This window comes from Ammospiza nelsoni, chromosome Z (assembly GCF_027579445.1).
Source record: "Ammospiza nelsoni isolate bAmmNel1 chromosome Z, bAmmNel1.pri, whole genome shotgun sequence".
Lineage (NCBI taxonomy): Eukaryota > Metazoa > Chordata > Aves > Passeriformes > Passerellidae > Ammospiza > Ammospiza nelsoni.
In genome coordinates this window covers 26,574,331-26,595,797 of record NC_080669.1, presented here as the reverse complement: position 1 = coordinate 26,595,797, position 21,467 = coordinate 26,574,331, and the positions used below count along the sequence as shown (strand labels likewise).

Here is a 21,467-nt window from a genome sequence, read left to right as displayed (position 1 = left end):
AACCCTTTATATGAAACAAAATATGTTAATATTGTTAATATTATAGGACTGGTTAGAAACGCATAAAATCTCCAATGCCATTTCCTTATATTGACATCTTCCACATTATTTGATCATGCTTCATTCTGAAACAAAGACATACATAATTTGCTGCAAATTAACTATATTTAAGTCAATATGAAAGTTATTTACTTGATTACATAATTAATTTAACTTCTATTATTTCACCATTGCATAATTGCTTTGTCCATGTATCTACTGATAGTGCAATATTACACTACTGCTACTGATAGTGTAATTTTGACTCATGGCCAGCACTATTCCATTCCAAGAATCTAAAAGAGATTAATAATTTTGGATGGGGATCTGAGGGATCTGACTACACACACACACATACACACACTTTCTAGGGAGGCACTGAAATACTCTCTGAACTAAATAATTTGGAATAGGACGTGAATTCTGGGATTCATTGTTGTAAAAACTAAGAAGTTGGCTCAAATTCCCTTCCAGACTCAATAGAAAATAGTAGGAGATTAACCTTTGCTTCATGTTTTTGCCTTCTTCAGGCTATAGACAAAGGGAACTGCATGCCAACCGTTGGGACCACTACCTCAGATGTCATATTTGACTCCTCAGCATCTCTGGTCTAACACATAGACACTATTTAGAAATTTTGCTGCTGTTCCATCATTAGTTTCTACAGAATGCATCCTTTTACCAATCTTTTTTACAACTTATGCCACATTATCTTCTCTGATCTCCTATAGACATATACTGTATATCTCTTCACCTACAAATTGCTGCTTCTAAATTCTAGTTTGTTGTCCAGACCTTTGTTCCTATTTTTCCTTGCTGAATGATATAATATTATATCAAAGTTTTAAATTACCATTTTCAATATCCCCTTTCCAAATTATTCTTTGTTCCAAAATTCATTCTGGTTCTCATGCTTCATTTATTCCGACAATGGGGCTGAAAAGTGTGATAGTAGCAGACAAAAATATACACATTTTCCTACACAAAGTACTGTAGACATGCCCTTTGAGCACCCTATGTTGCATGAAATTTAAGTGGTTTTTGGAGAATGACTTCTACAATGATGTGTTCTTTTGTATGCTTTGCAGATGTGTAAACATGCTGTTCACATGAATTTAATTTCACCTCTCCTCAGCCTAATTGTTTATACTTAGCTGATGAATGACTCTGAGCATGATCCTGTCCTTGGTATGGCTTTGAAATGGGTAGCCAGAGGGCAGCTTAGCAAGGGACACTGTTGCTAACAACACCTTGCCCTAGCTGGTGCTAGAGTAGCTATGATCTCTAAGCATTCCTCCTTTGAAGGTAACTCGCACATTGTTAGGTAGGATATGCCATGGATGGCATATGCTGGGAAAATACAGTGTCATTGGGCAATGCTGCTAGGTGCTGGCTCCAGAAGTTCAGTTTGAGCTTTTATTCTTCCTTTCTCATCATACCTATATTCCTCACAAAGGTGGCACAGAGCCTAAGTGATGTTATGAACAGCAAGTTTTAGCATATTGACCCACTCTACTAACTTAAACACCATTACAGAGTTAAAGATTGCACACAGGCTGGGTTGTACAGACTTCTTTTAGACTGAGTTTTAGAAGGACTACTATCTCCATAATTGATGTATTGGAACTTGGAATTTTGGTCAAATTTTATTTGATCTTGGTATTGTTAAAACATAGAGGTCAAAAAACTATTTGATCTTTACATGACTATACCAATAAAACAAACTAACTGTGTTACAGCGTTCCATAATTATTAATCATGTTACCTTTTCAGTAATAGTGCAATTTAAGCTTAATTAAAAAATTCTGTCTTAGGAGTTCAAAGGAAGCAGCAAAGCAAGTAAAGATATTAGGCCTCTTGTTTCAATGTGTGAGAAGCATCATCTAAATTTTTCAAGCCAAGTCTTGGCATTAGCTAGAGGGAACTTGGCCTCTGCTCAAAGGAACAGATTTCTGTCAATGTCAAGAACCAATCCTAGAGTAAAAACTGAACACAGAAGGCTGCATTGAACACTGGATAAGAAACAAACAGAGCAAAGATTAACATTCACCCAAGCTTTTCATTTGTTCTCACCATTGCAGACATATCAACATGTAGGCCATGACTTCATTTTGCTATGTAGTCCTTCAATGGAACAGAAGATTTACAGAGAAAAGAAATTCACATCCAAATCTATTTTAAATTGAAATTGTCTGTCCCTGTAGAGAAATCAAGATATCTATTTTTTAGTATAAAATCTTGGAAAATCTCTGCTGCACAAGTCATAGTCAGACTGTATGTTAACTGTTCAAAAGATTTTGCCAATTCCATAATTCCCTGTGTCCTAATTTTAAAGTTCAAAGTGCAGTTTGGGTGAGAGTATTACAGCTTTGACTCAAAAAAGAGAGCAGGAAATACAAAATTGCCAGTAAATTGTAAACAAGAAGATATAAGTTTTTGTACACTCATCTGTGACAAGGTTGTGAAAGGCGCAGAGAGGATAAAGTTCTTCACTCCAGAGGGCACTGGGAACACAGTGTATCTGTCTCAGCATACCCACATAGCCTCAGCAACCCCAATTTGAATGATTGCTTCAATTAAGAAAGCAGATGGTCATTTCTCCATGGTTTACTTCCGACTGGTGCTAGTGCTAAATGAGGCAGGTTTTCACTGTGGTTATGTAGTAGAGAAATGGAAATACTAAATATTATTGCCAAACATATCTTCTTGTAAAAGTAATATTGCTACTGAAAGTTAGTTGCTTCTGTTGTTTAAAAAAAATAATGGTTATACTATGTGCTTTTGAAGTAGCTAGTTACTCACAGAGTACTTGAAGCTAATTCTTGGAAGGCTGGCTAGCCATACACTGCTGGCTTTAGTCCTTGTTTCCAGCTCCTACATCACATGAAAGGCAACTAAAAATACATTAAATACTTCTCCATACAAGCAAGTTTAAAAAATGCTGCAATAATGTTAGGTGCTGAAAGTAAAAGTGTGTGCAAAGTTATGAAGAGAAACAAAGGAAATAAAAAAAGATTACAATTTTTCTGCTGAAGTGTGGTCTGTGATACAGCAAGAGAAAACCTTGACAAGGTTCAATTTCAGAATTTCAGCATGTTTTGGGTTTTACAAAACTGTATCAGATACTGAAGGCTAATCACAGATCTAACTAATATTGTTTGTTACTGATTGACCAATGCGTATCCACCTCTCAGAACACATATGCCAAGGAAATAATGTAATGACAGTTATGCTGAGTGTCCATAATAATAAAAAAAAATAAAAGAAAAACAGTAATAAATGCTTCCCACATGCTAAATGGTTTATGTGGAAATTTAATAAGCTAAAGCTGATAGTATATAAGACTGGAGAGTGTACTTTACTGGAATCACAAATAAAATGTGCAAACACAAATTAACAAAATATGTGAATAGTAAGGTTGGAGCTGGCTGCAGTTTCTGAAGCTGTTTGCCTGCCTCACACAATAAGATAATACAAATTTGCATTATATTCTAGATTTATGTCACATTTACTTTATATTCCTGATTTTTATTTATACTGTAGGCTCACTGCGACTACCAGTTTAGGTTTTTTTTGTTTATAGCCTTATTGTTCCCTCAGCTGGGACATCTGTACACTTTTGATAAGAGTAATTCTTATTAAGAACTCAACTTGCAAAATGTGTGGTGCTGGGAGGTACTAGTATCAAGGATTACTCACCTTAGACCAGTCTCCCATTCTCCAGACATAGCATTTGGAATAGTCCTCACAGTCCTCTGCTTCTTTAGGTCTTGTGGACAAAACACATTTCTTGCGTGGATTGGTGCACCTCACAGTCCGATGCCGTACTCCCTTACCACACTTCACAGAGCACTGTTGGAAAAAATGGTTTTCCAGATTTCTACAAAATTCACTTACCCCATTTCATCCCCTTCTATATGACTTCTGCCAGGTCAGCATAAATATTTCACAGCTTCAGTGATCTCCTAACTTCCAACCTTCAATAGCATCAATACTAGATTTATTAAAAAAGAAAAACTGAACACAAATTCTTTAGGGAACAAAATGATAATTGATTCATTTCTACCTAAAATTAGGTAAAAAATTACTTGCTTAAGGACAAAATAGTATTTGGAATAAGAAATGATCCAAGAAGTCATGATTAAATGAATGCAAAGTTTTACACTAAAAATATAAGGCAATCTTTCTTCTTCCAATAAAATGAAATACAATGAAAGAAAATCAAAATAACATTCATATGAATCAGATATGAAGCAATTTACATCTTGCTAACAGAGATATCTACTAACAGAGATATCTACTAACAGAGGAAAGCTCTGTTAGTGTCCAACAGCCTTTTTTGGGAGGAGGAAAAAAATGCAGAATGGAAAAGTAAATATTCCAAAACGATGCAAGAATCCAGACTGAACATGAAAATTCAAAGTCACTATATAGTCAGCATGTGAAAGCTCTTTTCAAGTTGCTTAGAAGGTCCTAATCTATGGGGTTTTTTCACCATTCCCCCTTACATAGCCAAAAATGATGCCATTTCCTTCTCAAGACATTATCACTGCTTTTGATCATCCCACTGCTTGCAGATCAAAACTCTCCTTGTGCCAAGCTGATTATAACCACAGGAAGCAGTAATGGCTAGTTTCCTACATAATGGTGATAGTAGGAATGGCCATGGGAAATACCTCGCTCTTCAAAAAATATTTATTGCTTCCAACAAAAACATGCTCTCTCATTTCTCATCTCTCAAGTAAAACAAACTGACTGAACAATCTGTGATTCTGATTTCTTTTACTCATCTCTGTAAATGGATGCCTTTCTTCTCACAACCAGCTCTTGCGTCATAAAACTGTGTACCTCACCAGAAACTGGTGTTACTTATATCTCCTGTCTCTACCTTAGCATGTGCTTTCCATCTTTGAAAACATTCCCTATTTGTTAGCTCTTTCTTGCTTGGGGATCAAGGAGTTCTGCTGAGTAGAGCAATTGAAAGAAGGGACTGCACCCACATTCAGAAGCTGCTATTCGTATTTTGATCACAGAGGTATTCATCGCACAGCTTCTAGTCTGGGAGGCAATCAGAATTGCCTTTACTCTTTCAATGAAAGGAGAAGTTCCAAATAACCCTTTCATCTTGTCCAGATGGCAGTGAGAACAATACTCTTCTTCCTCCAGTTAATTTTAGAAGAAATCAAAGATGAAGAAAGCCAAATAGACAAGCACATTAAAAGACCTTGAATTAATAAAGCTTTTTGAACAATGATTATATTTTACAGCAATACTTCAGGATGCAGCATATGTGAAATTGTGTTATGTACAAGCTCATTTGTCTATTGCTGTTGGTTTGGAAAAAGAGCAGAAAAGAAAGAGGAAGGGAAGAAGATGTCCTTTTTTTGCCAAAGGCTCCCCTCAAAGCCTCCCTGAAGCAGAATGGTATCACTCATCTGCTGATCAACATCCCTTGGTACAAAAGTACATCCCAGATGTTTCCACTCTGAACCCAAGGTCTTGTAGCTGATAAATGGTGCCTTAATTCTATTTCCCCCAAGTTACCCACTACTGCACACAGGACATACTTGATGATACGTGCTTGAGAACTGGCCAGAAGAGATCTGCACAACATTAACTAGGTAAGATTCAGTAGCTCTACACAGCTGGTTTTCCTAGCCCCTGAACACTTTGCCAAAACACTGCACAAAGGACCATGAAAATCATTAGGCTGAGCTGTGTCACTTGATGCTGAAAAAACCCTTGTTTTCAAAAAATACCAAAGCACAAATAACAACTGTGGAGTATTTGGAGAATATGGAGTATAAATAAATGCATCACCTCAGACCAGACTCCTGCCTCCCACACTGTCATGCAGTCCTGGCCTTCACAGCGCTGTGCAGAAGCAGGCTTTGGCCCCAGACAATCCTTCTCCCTAGCTCTGATCAGGGTCCCATTTCTGAGCTGCTGTGTGCAAGCTACGTGTCTGTTCTGGGTTCCTTTTCCACATGTCCTTGAACATGGTGTCCATTCTGTCATCATCCATCTGCAAAAAAACACAGGCAATGTACTAATACAAAATCAGGAGGGAAAAAATGCCTTCACATCTTATTCACTTATTCTAAGTGTATACACCCAAGACACACTTCCATCTTTTCAGCCTCCTTTTACTGTCATTTTGCTAATGGAGTATTTATGAATCTAACATATATTAAATTTAATATGGTATTAATGAAATCCTAACCTTTCCCCAGAGCACTACCCCTATGTTTTCAAACTACTTTCCTCTAATTGTAATCCCAATTAGAAAATTTCCAATATATATATACACATAAAGATGACAGATCCCTGATCAGCCTGCCTGTTATTCTCTGTATGTCTATCTATCTCAAGCATCTAAAGCCCAGCATTCCTTGAAAACACTGTGTTGCAAGAATCACTCAAGTGTGAAAAACTCATTGCCCTGGAAAAAGCACAAAAGCCCAAAATTCTTCATGTTCTTCAGAATAAAGCCTAACAGGTTGCATGGCTTAAATCACAATCGCAGGGAAGGCTGATGCAGTTTGGCACAGACCACATACCTAGAGAGCAATTGTTCTAGAACATAATTTCCCCCAGATGTTCTGTAGATCCACATTATGGCCATGTGCCTTTAAAAAATTAAACAGCTCTGCCCCTGATGTTCTGTCTCCTGAAAACACAAAAGTTTTCAAGGAGACTTAGTTTGCAAGGAAAGTTTTTAGGAAACTGATATTTAATAACATTTTTTCAATCTTCTGTCATGCATTTGTAGCAAAACAACGAAACATTTAATTGAGGAGTTTTTTTGTTATCTGTCCCGATATATAATTTACAAATCATGACCTGTCAAGATGATGAAATACACTTCAAGATATTTCTTCATAGGCCCATAGCAAATAAGTATTTATGCAAGTGTATGCTTTGGTAACATTTCTGCCTGAAAGGTAATAAAATTTTGTAATTATCATTTAGAATGTTTAAAAAATTGTATTATTAAATCTTTCTACATTTCTCAGAACAGCATCTGAGTATCAATTAGCAAAGTTTTTAAATTGTCACTTAATAAGCTGGAAAAAACACAGAATACTGAAAATATATGGTAGACAATGCCTCAGAAAAAGATCAGATGATTCCATCTCTATCCATTAAGTGAACAGTGGTGCTAATAAAACAAAATAAATATCTTCTCAAATATGCATACAATGAAGTTTAAATAATCCCTCCAAAGGGTAACGCCCTATTTTGTGGAAGACCAAATGTCAGTTGTTTTGTCTTACTTAAAATGTATCATACTTCATATTTTATCAATTTCAGTACTCATCCTTTCCAAGAAAGCTATGCCTTTTCGTTCACTTTACATACTTTCTTCAGCAGTATTTGCATTTAATTTATTTTGCATTATTTTGTTTAAAAATGCCATCTACCTGTCCTCCAGATGACTGCAGCAGACTGATCCTAGTGCTTATTCCTGGGGATGCTAGCCAGCTCTTGCTAGCTGCTTTCCCCTCCCTTGAAAGGTGTGGACTTCCTCTAATTTGCTTTTAAAAAGTACATGCAATTCTGGAGGACCTCCTTAACAAATAATTTTTAGCTGCCAAGTGGTACGACTCTGAAATGGGCCCCTGTGCTGACCTGGTCAGCCAGGGCAAGGAGCAGGCTGCCAGCTCAGCTGCAGGAACACCAGTGGGTGGTGGGTGGGATTTGCTTGGCACAGGCTGCACACGGAGCTGCCTCCTGCCTCCTGCAATGCTCAACCACCAGAGTCCACTTCAGTCTGTTTGTTGATCCACATACAAGGACTTCCCTCTCCTGGGGTGAGAGGAAAGACTGGAGTGAGGGGCAAGCTTGCTACACTTCAAGCTGCATTAACACAAAAAAAGTGATAAACAGGGATTTATTTATTTATTTACTATTTAGGGTACCCAGAGTTTATCCAGAGCTTTAAAGACATCCTTGCTTCAAAAAAAAAATCCCACTGAAACATATCATTAATTAGGAATATGCGATTAAATCCCCTATATGTCTTTATATAAACAGCATTTAAGTTTTGTAGCACAGATCAGTCTGTGAGAATACTTCCTGAGTAAAGGGATTAACTGCTTTACTGGATAAGAATTTATTCAGGCATGGTGCTTACGGACTCTCTTTCATTAAAACTCAGGAGAAACAATTTCCAGCATTTCTGTTTTCCCTTTATTTTGCATTATTATATTTTGAATGAATGTATTTACTGCCCATTCATTGCGAGAAGCAGTCCACTGCTTTGACATCTAGATATTATAGTTTAATTTAACCAAATCACTATTACCTTGTCTGGCAGGGTTGTTCATTGCACTTGCGGATCTGTGGTTCAGGTTTTGTTAAATATTTGCACTTCTTGTTGTCAACAAGACTGATATTCTTGTTCATAATCTTTGTGCAAGAGACTGTTGTCTTTCTTTCACCTAGAAAAAAAAAGAAGCAGGTTTTTGAGGAAATCCAGAATATGCAAATTGTTAAGGACACAGATACAGCTATTTCATACACAGTTTGGCTAAAAGAACTGAAAAACCAGTGTAAGAAATTCAAAACTAGCAGGGAATCTGAAAAAAATCCTACAGTTTGTAGGGAACATTGTGAGTTTCTAACCTAGTCTTTGCACACCAGCATCAAGAGTCTTTCTGCTTTACTCCTGCAACTAGTTATAGGCCAAACCTTCACTCTAATTTTCTTTCTCAACCACTGCAACTCTATCACTGAGCAATGCTTGAAGAAAACTACAAATACGGTTGTTAATTACTACATAAAATGAGGAAAGAAATGACAAATTGTGGCTGGCATTCAGATAAAGGCAATCAGCACATGCATCCTTCAGCTGGGAGCCTGCACTATTTCCCATGAACTAGAGGCCAGATGACCTGATCTGCAGGGTCAGAAAATCACTTAGGAAGCGGGGTACTGCTGCAGAGATTGAGTGCATGCTGTGTACAGAGTCCTTGTCCAGATGGTGGCCTGGAGCCTGGTGTCTCTTGAACATGGAAAGATTAGAAATTAGAATTTACTGTAATACTGATCACAAGTAGTAACTTGCAATTAGACTGGAGCCTTAATTTTAGAAAACTAGCAATCCTTGAATTCAGGATTTCAGTTAGAACCATTTTTTCTTGCAGTTACTTTTACTCTGTCTGGAAGTTTACTGGCAAAGGGGCTGTGTGCAGGAGCAGGGCAGGCTTAAGCATGAACATTCACCAGATGTGAAAAATGAGCCCGTGGATGAAGCAGTTATGTTATAAATGCACACTATGTGCATGACCACTGCTGACATTTTTACATAGGGCTTGTGTACGTGAGAGCACATGCAACTAATCTGTCATATCACAGGTTTTGAAATGTTTGACAATTCTTTCTGCACTTATATATACATCTATGTGTTCATATTCTCTCCCATGCAAAGAAAGCTTTTCTGCAACACAGGAGGTCACAGACCAGTTACATGTGCAAATATACACAAAACCACGTCTTCATCAATAGTTTTATCCTCACACATGCTTTGAGCAATTAAGCAAAACTATTGATAATTGTATTATTATTTATTCATATTAATCAAAACATTGATGTTAAATTTTAATCAAAAATACTTAAAGAGGGTAAGAGCTGGTATTTTGATTTCGTTGCTGCTTGATATTTAAGCCAGAAAGTAAAAGAAAAAGGAAAAAAGTTTTGTCCAGAGTAAGAAAAATATTTCAGTAGTATTTCAGAATATTTACCTTCTAAGGAACTTTGTAATAACTTAGCTATTTTAGACAATAACATAAAATGAAGACCAGTTACAAAAAAAATATATATATATATAAACATTAGAGTAAAACATTTAAATATTTATTTAAGCATTAATATAGAATAAATTACTGACATACTGCATTTTGAGATTTCTGCAGATGATAGAAATATTTAGAAATATCTGGGGCAATAATGACAGATTGTAGTAGCATTAAAATTATTCTAAAAATACATCAGGAAACTGTAAAAAGTGTGAATTCACAAGTAAACTGGGACGCACTATTAAGAATCAGAGGATGCTACTAGCACCATGAACAAAATACCTTCTAGGGAAGAAGCTTTCCTACCAAACCACAAAAAGCATGTTTATGGAAACTAAGCAATCTTTCATGACACCAGGATTGTTCACACAGTCAGAGGAGCTAGAACACGGTGTTCTTTATGCTGATGTTATGAGAAGGAAAAGCATTTCCAGGCCTTCCTATTCAATCACAAGCTGCATGGCAGTTTTCAGAACTGTTGATGAGAGCAGCCACGACCGTCAAAGCTGTCAGCATGAAAGACAGCTATCAAAAATTACCCACTGACTAACTGCACAAAGCATAAACACATCACTGTCCATGGCATTTATTTAAAAAAAACCCCTATCTGAAGTGGTTTTTAAGTGTAAGTAAGTATCATTTTAAATAACATCTTCTAGAAAACAGTTTGAAAGACTTTGTTACATCAATACTGCTCATATTCCAATATTTGTTTTCAGAATCATATTTTGTTCTTCCAAAATCACTTTTTTATGTTTAATAAACTCAGGAAAAATATCATATCAGTATACTAATATCTGCTGTTGCAATATCTGTTCCATATGTTTTTGGATCATCCTCAACTCATGTTACTAACTGTACTTATTTGATCTGAGACTGGGATTCAGCTTTTCTGTGGTTTGAAATGTCTCTTACAGATCATTTATCTTCAGGAGTTCCAAATGCAGACTGGAATGCACTTTCTATTCTTGTTCGAGCTCTTGCACTTGTATTTCTTCTTGGCAACTGTGTCCTGAATTTGCTTGTTAGTCTAGATTTTGTTCCGTCATTACCATCTTTTGCTACTTTTTATATTTAGTTTTAATCTCATCCTAGAGCTATCACAGTATTTTTAATGCAGTCAGAAAGCATAAGACTGACATACGTCTACATTGTATGGAAACATACAAACCACAATGAGGATATTAGTATTAAATATACAACACTGACCATCAGAATCCTAATTACATATAAACATACAGTGTTTATAAATATAGGTGTGTATTGCACACACACATTTGCAATACATATATACATGCATATTGCATGCACATAGTCGTTTTTCATGTGTTTTTCGTGTGTGTGTGTCTGTGTCTGTGCCTGTGTGTGTGTGTGTTTGTACATTTTCCTTTTATTTTACCTCCTCCACATACAGCATCACAGTCTTCCCAGGTAGAATGTGTCCACATGAAAAGGGGCTCTGGTACTTTAGAGCTCTGATTTTCAGGGAGAGGATCCAATGGGATTGTGTATTCATAGTGTAAACCATAGCTCTGGTCGTGGAAGAGCAGCACCTGCAAGATACAAAGAACGAAAACCTTCCAAAATACAGAGACAGTATGGAAGACAAGCTCCAAGCTGCAAGTAGATCACCTTGAAAAGCACAACAGAATGACTTGATGCACTATTGCCTTTCAGCCCTCCTAATGGATTTGCTAGAATAAATTAATTAGAGCATCCAGATCAAGCCAATGGAAGAAAATATTTTGCTTTATTAAGAAAATTCCTTTAATTTAAAAGATTTGAATTTTATGAAGTCCTTTGCCATCACCTCTCCCTTTTTCTTTATGGTGGCTATTAACTTTTCCTCTCCTAAACCGAAATGCATCGAAATTCCACTTTTTTCACAGAGAATTTGGTGATTGCAATTCTGAAATGGTGATGCTGTGCTATAGTCTGCAAGAGATTTCAGAAAAACACCTGAGAATAATTTGAATTTTTCCCCTTATTTGGCACATCAGCTTTTTATGACATTTGTAGGAATGCTGAGAGCTTCAATGCTGCCTCAACAACATAAAGATTGCTCTTGGATTTAAATGCATTTTTTTACAACAAGGCTGACAGACCTCTCTCTCCTCATCCCCTCCTTCCCACATTCATAGATACATATGTAAACACAAAATCAGGTATATCTTACCTGATCTCATTCTCTTGAGGAGTCTGGAAAAAATATTAGTTACTATCCTATATCATAGGAATCAAGTAAAAAAACTGAATTGTCATACCAGTAAATGTAAGGGTGATGTTGTGGGACCTTTGGCTGATATTTTTTCCCAGAGACCTCTCCGAACATAATGGACTGTGGTCCCAGCAATATTGAATGTTCCAGAATGTTCTATCTTCCAATCACTATTGATTGACTGTTTTCCAGCATCCCTAAGAGCTGCAAAATACATGAAAAAAAACCCAATATAAAAGGTTCCTGTTCAGTAGTGATTTTCTTCTCCTCTCACTTTCTGTTCAGATAATTTAAAAAGTAGGTGAAATTCACCTAACTCTGATTGCAAAGATATTTATTGATCCTGCTTTACATGAACTTCAGTTGATATGTGCTTCAGAAACACATTCTGGAGGGAATGCCTGGCAAAATTGTGTGTATTTAACATTACTTCAAATTAATACTTCAAATCAGCATTTTAATGCCTGAGAAGACTGACAGACTCTAGCATAACTCACAATTTAAACACTGAATTACTTTAAGGCAAAGGGAACTATATTCTCTGTTCCCAGGGTGGCCATTTCTATAATCCATAAAAGCATGGGAAACACAATTTTCACATGGGACTCTTCAAGATTTGTGGACCTAAGCTAAAACTTAAAAAAAAAAAATTCTACTTCAAAATTCTTTTCTCTCTAATAACTACACTTGCCTTTTTTGCACATTAGAATTTGATAAGACTTTACACATTTTCACCATGTAATTGCATGCTTCTAATTAATAGGAAAAGCTTCTTCTTTTTGGCTGAATCATTCTCAAGTTGATCTAATTTATATTTAAAAATATGATCAAACCAGACAATATATATTCCATACACTGAAAACAAAGAATTCTACATTAATAAAATTGACATTTTCTATAGTAAATGAAATAGATTCTTCAGTAAATTATTTGTAATTTTATTTTATTTTGGTCCATTTTATTTTGGTATAATATTTTATTTTGGTCCAATTTGTTTTGAATAATCATGTGAAGTAGACTTGAAGAGATCTTCTGTACAAAAAGTTTCACATGTCTGACTTCACTGAAATTGCATGTTTGGCATCAGATTCTTGTAAGAGAACGTCCACATGTTCCAAAATTTCCCTTTTTAAAGTTGTAAGTTAATGTGAGTCATTCCTGTAATCATGTCCTCTCCTATTCATATTTATACTGTTATGTTTTGTTTCTATGGGAAACAATGGCAACAGGCCTATGGGCTGGCAGGAATCCAACTGAATAAGACACCACTGAAGTGTACAACTGCAGCACTGTGTAATAGATGTTAAGACTATAAAATCCATTAACACTGTATAACAGTCTTGTACTAAAAAGAACCAGTGATTCTACAAGATTTAAAAACCAATATTTTAAGTTAAAGCATTCAATTATTAATGGTAATTAAGTTCTATTCAGTGTTCAAACTGTTGGGGCTAATCCTCTTCTCAGGGGAGAAATTAAAGAAATACACTCAAACATGCCAAGGTCCAGCCGGGTCACGCTGCTCAGATGGAGCAGCATCCTCTCCCCAGAGAGCAACAGAAATCATTCTGTCTGGTCTTTAAAGTGAATGCGTGTGCCATAGCATGTAGACATGCGCAGGAAGCTGGAATCCCAGCTCAGAATACAGAAATATGCCAAATCTTGCATTTTCTGCTTTCAGATTCCTCATATGAGTCACTGGTCTTAGAAAAAGCCAGAAAGTGTGTCCGCAAGCCTTAAATGTGGATGTGGATTTGGATTCAGACAGTGCAGCTTCTGTTCTTGACTCTGTCACACCCCATTTTGTAAGCAAGTTCACTGAGTTTTATTCCATACTGCACATATATTCCTATTCTGCTTAACTTTTGACAGAGGAATTTACTCTGTACAAGGTAACCCAAAATGGGAAGAACATTCAGAACACAAGATATCCTTTCTCAGGTAATTCAAGCAATAAACCTACACCTGAAAAGACCATCAAAGAACACTTGGACTGGGAAAGCCTACCACAACTTTAATAATGCAACCACAACCACAATTTCAGTGCTATACCAAGGGGACTAATTACAGCTGTATCTCTGTTGAGCATAAAGCAGCCATCACAACAATGGCATTTAAGTGATGGTGATGAGTGCAATGTATTTTTTAATTACTCTGCCAAGACTATACACCTGTCTAATTTTAATGAGGTGTGAGAGGATACAAAGCCAGACATGCAACAAATCAGTCCATCTACTGCATTTCATCCCCATTTCTCAGTGGGGAGAAGCATTACCCTGGTTCTGGTCCTCCACTTGGTAAATCAGTACCTACTAATAATTTGGTTTTCTTTAATATGGACAAATCACTCTACTGTATTAACTTAATGAATCTTGGTTTCTGCTTTGTCCAAAATATATTCATATTTCAAGAAAAGTGTCAAAATAATGTCATTTTGACTGACCCTTACTTTTCTACAGAAAATGTAGAAATCATCTGAATTCAATTCCAAATGAAAGTACAGTCACTGATATTTTTTTCAACGAAGTAATTGCTTCACTTCCATTCAGGTTATCAGGTGTCCCTTCAATACATATTAAGAACATTAAGACTTGAAATTTAAGTAATTTTTGGAAACAGCAGGGCTAAGGCTGACTGACTGCTAGTTGCCAGTGTCCTCTTCATTATCCTATTCTCTTCAAAAATAATGCAATAGCCCTTGTTCTTCAGCCAGTGGGCACTACAGCAGGCTGCCATGATTTTTCAAATATACTTGAGAGTGGCTTGATAACTACATTAGCCAGCATCCTCAGGACCATGGGATGCATCTCATTAGATCCCATATATTTGTGTATGTTCCAGTTCCTTGGGTGGTCTTAAAACTGATCCAGGATGGGAGGAACATCATTCCACCATTCCCTACCCTGGTATTGAGGGACTTGAAAGATGTGGAAAAAGTGTTTACCACTGAAGCTGAGGCAAAAAACTGTGAAGCACTGCAGCATTCTCCACGCCCACCATAATTAGTTTTATTGTCTTATTTTTCAGTGTGTGTTGTGGGTGTATTTTCTTTACTATCCCCTTTCTGACTAAAAACCTGTAGAAACCCTTATTAACCTCCTCATTCCTTGCCAATCAGCACTATCTGTGCCCTAGTTTTCCTGAACGTATCCCCACATATATGAGCATCATGTCTATATAGTTCCTAGGACATATGTTCCTGGTTCCACTGCCTGTGCATTCCATTCTTACACTTTGTTTTTACCAGAAGGTAAAAACATTCTCACCCATGCTATTCTCCTGCCTTCCTGATTTCTTATATGTTGGCATAATCAAGAGCTTTTGCAATCTAGGAAAAATTATTATCCTTAATTGTGACTAAAAAGTATTATCCTAAATCTTTAACAAGCTGCTATCCTAAATCTTTAATGAGCTCTGCTTTGCCCTGGTAGACCCAAGGGCAATTTCCCAGGTGCTACCATCTACCAATTCCTTAGATAACTGAAAGTTCGCTCTCATAAAGTCCTGGCTTTAGTCTTCACCTGGCCCATATCCCTAAAAATGATGAGTTCCAGCAGGGCATGATCATTGCAGTCTAGGCTGCCACCATCTCTCTAAATAATTCATCTGGGTTGGGAAGAAATCAACAAGGTCCAGGAACACCATTACTTGGGCCTATAGTTTTGATTAAAAAATTATCCTCAGTACACTCCAAGAGTCTCCTGGACTATTCACAGGTTGCTGTGCTGTTTTTCCAGCAGATATCAGGTTAATGAAATTGCTAAGCCAGATCAAAGACTGCAAGCATGATGATTCCTGCAGATGAAGTAAGAGCACTTCATCAACAGACTTCGCTTGGTTAGGCAGCCTGTTGTAACCTACCAACAAAGAAGTTTCCTTTCTTGGGCTGGTCTTTATTTTTTTCCCCTAGGTTCTCAACCATTTCCTGATTTCCTCTATAAAGGAAAGTTTGAGACCAAACAGAAATAGTATTGGCCTGTATTGACTAATTTCAAGTACAGAACCAAGTATGGTGCCACATAACATTAGCATAAAGAACTGTAAAATAGAAAACATGAAACATGAAAGACTTTAATATAGTTTACCTTTCAAATTTTAAACCACAGCATGTGAAGAATCTCGTTTCTAAGATTAAAGTCTTAAGTTCTCACCCCAAAACTTTCATTATGCTATGCCTATTCAAAAACTATTCCTCTGCAATTCAAATTCTGATGCTTTCAAATAACCTGTTTGACTTTGTTAGTGAACTTCTTTATGATGCTCAGTGTCTTCTTTTCTGAGTACAAATTATTTTAAGTTTGAGCACAAAATTCTTTTCAGTAGTTTTAACATACTTTCCATATAAAAAATTGAAAATGTGCAAATATACATATATATACACAGACATTTTTTACATAATCTAAATACAGTGTTTGTAATATTCTCTAAAAAAGATAAGACAAAAGTCCAAAAGAAGACCTATATGAAAAATGGTTCTGTAATAATTTCTTCAGTTCCTTAGACAAGTTCTTCACAGATCTATTTTTCTACTCAGAGCTTTGTTGAATGACAAAGGCATGTTTAGCTTGCACTTTTCAGTGTTGAGCAAAACAGGACATTAACACTAAAACATATATAATATTTACCTAAATAACTGTGAGCTGGTTTTTCTTCCACAACTTTGATTCTTCTTGCGCCTGCAGGTATCACCAAAGCTTCCACATAACCTAAACATGAGACCAGATGTCCCAAGTTAAGTAGAAAAATAGAAAAGCATAGAAAAGTACATCTTGTATGCTTTCTCATTTCTTCTCCCTTATTTTGCTCCTTAAGGGTAGCACGTTATAATTTATATAGCAGTACTTTGAAGATTCTTCCAAATTGAAGAAAAGCTATGGAACTGTGTATTATATGTAACATATATATATAATGCTACATAATTAAAAGAGTACGGCACAGTAAAACATAACAAGAACTAGTGAGGCTTGGAGACTGGGGCTGGAGCCAGTGTAGCTATTTCTAGATAAGTGGTTCAGTGTCATCATGACCACCAGATGACTGTAAAATAATTCCAGCTTCACTCAGCATGTAAAGACAAATGGCATGATGCTAAAATCTAAGCATCCTCCCACTACTTGGTTTTTAGTTTGTTTTATGTATCTCCTCTCCTTCTTCATTTAACATATTCAAGCCCTGTTATGATAGGCTTTGATTTTGAAATCTTATTTACTTCAAATTGAGATTGTCTCTTGCTAGTGTGAGACTAAGAGAGGACGTTGAACATTTTACTTCAAGTAAAACTCAGTGAAAAGGCAACATAGGTGGAAACCACTACAGGCAGGAATGTAATTAATAAAAGAATCCCCTATTTTAGATTATCTAGGTACATTTCACAAAGGGAAAAAATATTTTATCTTTTATTATGTGTAGCTATGTGATATCCTACAACAAAATACTTAGCATTTACAATACTTTTTCAATAATCCTGAAACGTGAAAGTTAAAGCAGCATCTTTCATTTCTGTAAGAGATAATAACACTTCCTAAATATTGTTTACAGCTTCTTGAGAAGTAAAATAACTTACACAAGGGTTAAGATGGCAATACCACAATACTGAGGATTGACACAAACAAACTTGAAAGTGTGTGGAAATTCACATTAGCCATTGAAGAGAGCTGACATAATGTGATTTTATTATCAGGAACTGTCTTTGCTGGTTTTTTATATCTTGTAGTCCTCCAGACTCATCTGGGGTTTGGGATGCTTGATTTGCCTTATATTCTGCTTCAGAGGGCCAGACATAAACATTTGAAGACTATGCGTAACTTTTGCCTCTTGCCTAAAGTACTATACTTGAGTCTGAAATCCACTGAAGTCCTTTATTTTTCTAAGATATGCTGTCTGCTTATAATTACAGTATTTTTGTTGTGATTTACTTGCCACCTCTAAATTCTACATATTTTTTACTGAGGAAACTGAAAGTGTAATAGCAAACAAATGATGATAGTTGGTCAAATGCTGTTTCAAAGAAAAGATACTTGTGTACATGGTGCAAGATGCACATTATTAGGATTTCAATTCTCTACTCAGTCCACATTGTTGTGCTGGAGCCAGTAAGCTATTCCCATTAACAGGAAAGATCACAGCAGCATTTGGATATCTGATGTTCATTTTGCATTAGAAAATCTATTGGCTTGTTATCATATGTTATTATTAAAATAAAATAATGAGTAATGAAGAGGTATTAGACTTCTTCATGCATTTGCCTTTATGATTTTTCACTGCCTGGCTTAGTTTGGTAACATTGCTCTAAATAAAAAATCATAATTTGGATTTTTATTTTGAAGAACACTAAACGAAGCTAAACATTAAAAGAATTTACAACACTCTATTTGCTAAAAATATAAACCCAATTTCTCATACCCCTTAAAAATCAGTCTCTCCTATGAAATAGAGTGTATCTCAATGTAAGATCTTTCCTTCATTTTGCAAATGAAATAATGTGAAATAACTTTGCAACAAATTTGAAAATACTTATGCACTCTTATCCTCAATGTCTTAGCATCTTTAAAAAGCTGGATCTAAAGCTCTTATGAGGAGTTGCATAATTTTAAGAAACATAGCTTTTTTAATTTCCCAATGCTCCAAGTAATCAAAAAGCCATTTGTTTCTTTAGAATTTGAAATAAACAAACAGACATTACCTGCTCCTCTGGTATGGTTAAAATCACCTTTAATAACTTTGCATGACTTTCCATTACCATTGCATATACCACAATGATCTTCACGAGCCAGAGACCCTAATATACCATCACAGCCAAATTTCTGTGGGAGAAGAAAATAAAAGCTATTGAGACATAGGCCACGTTTTTCATAAAGTTGCTTTTAGTATCAGGTACCTCACCCTTCCTCAAGATGCCTAGCCAGCATGACCCAGCCTTGCTGAGAGTGAGGGTTGCACTAGCTCATGGCAGAGATCTGTCGCATAGAAAATTCCCCTGTGACTTTATGCAGAGCGCTGCATTCACTCTTCCTAGCTGGTTGGCTAACTCTACCAGCTGCTCTCCCAAAAGAAACTTGCAGAAACAACTGCAGTCTTATCTCCTGGTGGGACCTGTGGCACATCAGACCACACTCCTCAGGCCTTCCCACTAAGAGAACACAATGTGCCTCTCCTGCTTTCTACTCAAAATTTGGATGGTTCTTTGCTATGCCCACAACGGTAAAGTGCCATTAATGTCAGGACTTATTCTGAATAGGGCATAAGCAGGTCCAGAATATGTAAATATAAATTATACCCACGTTTTGATCAAAAGCATTCAGTTTAACAGAAATTAAGTTTACTCAAGCATCTCCACATTACTGTTAGATACATTTCTATGAATTAATATCAGGGGTAGCTTGACAACAGCCTAATATGAAATAAAAATGTTCTAAAGTCTTAACACATGTGTATGCTTGGTGTGTGCCTGTATACCCAGGTTCAAAACAATTAACTCATACCTGGCATCTACCATCTGCACAGACATCTAGCCCATGCTGGCCACAGGACGTCCCATCCATCACCTTTTCTGTTAGAAGAACGGGTTGATCCTTTCCAGCCGGTGAACAGAATAAAGCACACGGCTTTTCTGTAGCAGCAATGGGTGGAAAAACGTGCATTATTAGAAAAAGGGAACTTTAGAAATACAGAATTATCATCAATACGCTTGTTAAAACTGATAATTGCTTATGCATGGCATGCAGCTACATTAGCATAAGAAGTTATCTTACACACAGGGAAAACAAAAAAGATTTTGATCAATTTCTTAGCTGTTTAAAAAAACTTGGGGTTTTTTCTTCCTAGAGCATGCTGTTGCTATAAACTTGGCCTACACAGTACTCATGTCATGCTCATTGTTGCAATTAAGAATATACACATTACAGCTGTTGCAATATTTTGGTTGTAATCTATACTTTTATTCTCCTATATTTTTGTCAGACCATAAATATTGGTTAAAAAAGAAAGTTAACACTTTCCAGACTTCCTAACTCTGCAGGTCAAGGAGAAAAAAATGAAATAACTGACACACCATTGGAAGAAAAAGATATGAATTTACGAAGTTCACATTAAAAAAACACAAAAAATCCCCACAAAACCCCTGGAAACATCATTCCTAACATTGTTATGAAGTTCAAGCAATTTTCCAATAAATGCCTAAAACATTCTGTAAATAACTTCTAATTATGAAAGAGCATAAAAATGTAGTAATATCCTATGTATCCATGTATTCCTAATGGCCACATCATAAACAATGAAGTTTGTCTCACCACTGTGAAAGTAACAGCAAATAAAAGAAACTAAGTCTCTCCTCAGTGGTCAACCAAGTACAAAATGACAGGATTTTTTCATATCTTTGTTAGCAAATGTACTTACTCAGAACTTCTTCCTAAATCTGTTGCAGATTTTTAAAAGGATAAAAGTCAGTCCTGAGCCTGAAACTGATTTCACTTGGATACAATCTATACCACTCTGACTTCATACTGACTTCTAGATTCCTGGAGTGCATTTTTATTAGTAAATTAAACAGTTCCAGGAAACATTCAGGGGCACTGGAATTCTACTGTCTATACAGCTGAACCGTAAAACAGTCTATGCCACATTTTTTTGCATTTGCTAACTAGCACCAGCTCAGTCTAGACTGGAAATTGCTATCTGCAAAGGACTGTTTTCAAAAAAAGTAGTTTTAGCATGCAAAGGAGCAGAAAAGTACAGACAGAGGAATTTTGTGCCAGCTGACTTACACAACACAGAGTGGTCTGGGCACATTTAAATTACTAAAATTGACAGAGCCTCAGGGTATCACTAGAGGACCAGTACAAACAGATGTGATCTCTTCTGCCAACATGTGAAGCTAGTCAGACACAAGCCATCTCCAGCTGAAAAGCAGCCTGAGTTTGTGCCCTCTGCATTCCAGTTATCCTCCTTAAACAGTAAACTCAAAGTTCCCTGGGGGCTTTAAGCAGGTATCAGCATTTTTTAAAGGAATACAAGATTGATGACCTAAACATTATTTTAAAGACACTGAACTCAAAGAGACAGCAACTAAACAGCACCAGACAACTTCAGCAGACTACAGGAGATCACATACAGCAACTATTTTGGACATGGTGCACAGTTAGTGTAAACTAAGAGAGCAAACAATTAAGGATTTGAGAATAATGTAAACCGGGATACAGGCATTATCTGGCTGGTCCACTTTTGTTTCTCCTGAGGGACACCTCGAGATAACAGGATCACTCAGAAAACAATTAGATCTGTACTCTAACATGGCACACGACAGTGTCAAGATTTTTTCATTTGAATTAAATCATTTTATTCAAAGCCAGATAAACATTTAGGTCCTTTAGGATATAAAAAATGTGTTCCTGTGCTAAAACAAAATGTAGTTA

General features: G+C 36.3%; 1 protein-coding gene across 1 annotated transcript in view; it reads right to left on the bottom strand.

Annotated features, from left to right (window-relative positions):
- ADAMTS19 (ADAM metallopeptidase with thrombospondin type 1 motif 19) overlaps nt 1–21,467 on the bottom strand; it is a 132,917-nt gene that overhangs the window by 16,275 nt on the left and 95,175 nt on the right. The window contains exons 14-21 of the mRNA XM_059492476.1: nt 19,539–19,666; nt 18,740–18,860; nt 16,683–16,763; nt 12,104–12,261; nt 11,239–11,392; nt 8,348–8,483; nt 5,860–6,064; nt 3,739–3,891 (exon numbers count right to left, since the gene is read on the bottom strand). Coding sequence (XP_059348459.1) covers nt 3,739–3,891; nt 5,860–6,064; nt 8,348–8,483; nt 11,239–11,392; nt 12,104–12,261; nt 16,683–16,763; nt 18,740–18,860; nt 19,539–19,666 — 1,136 coding nt within the window. The remainder of the gene's footprint in view (nt 1–3,738; nt 3,892–5,859; nt 6,065–8,347; nt 8,484–11,238; nt 11,393–12,103; nt 12,262–16,682; nt 16,764–18,739; nt 18,861–19,538; nt 19,667–21,467) is intronic.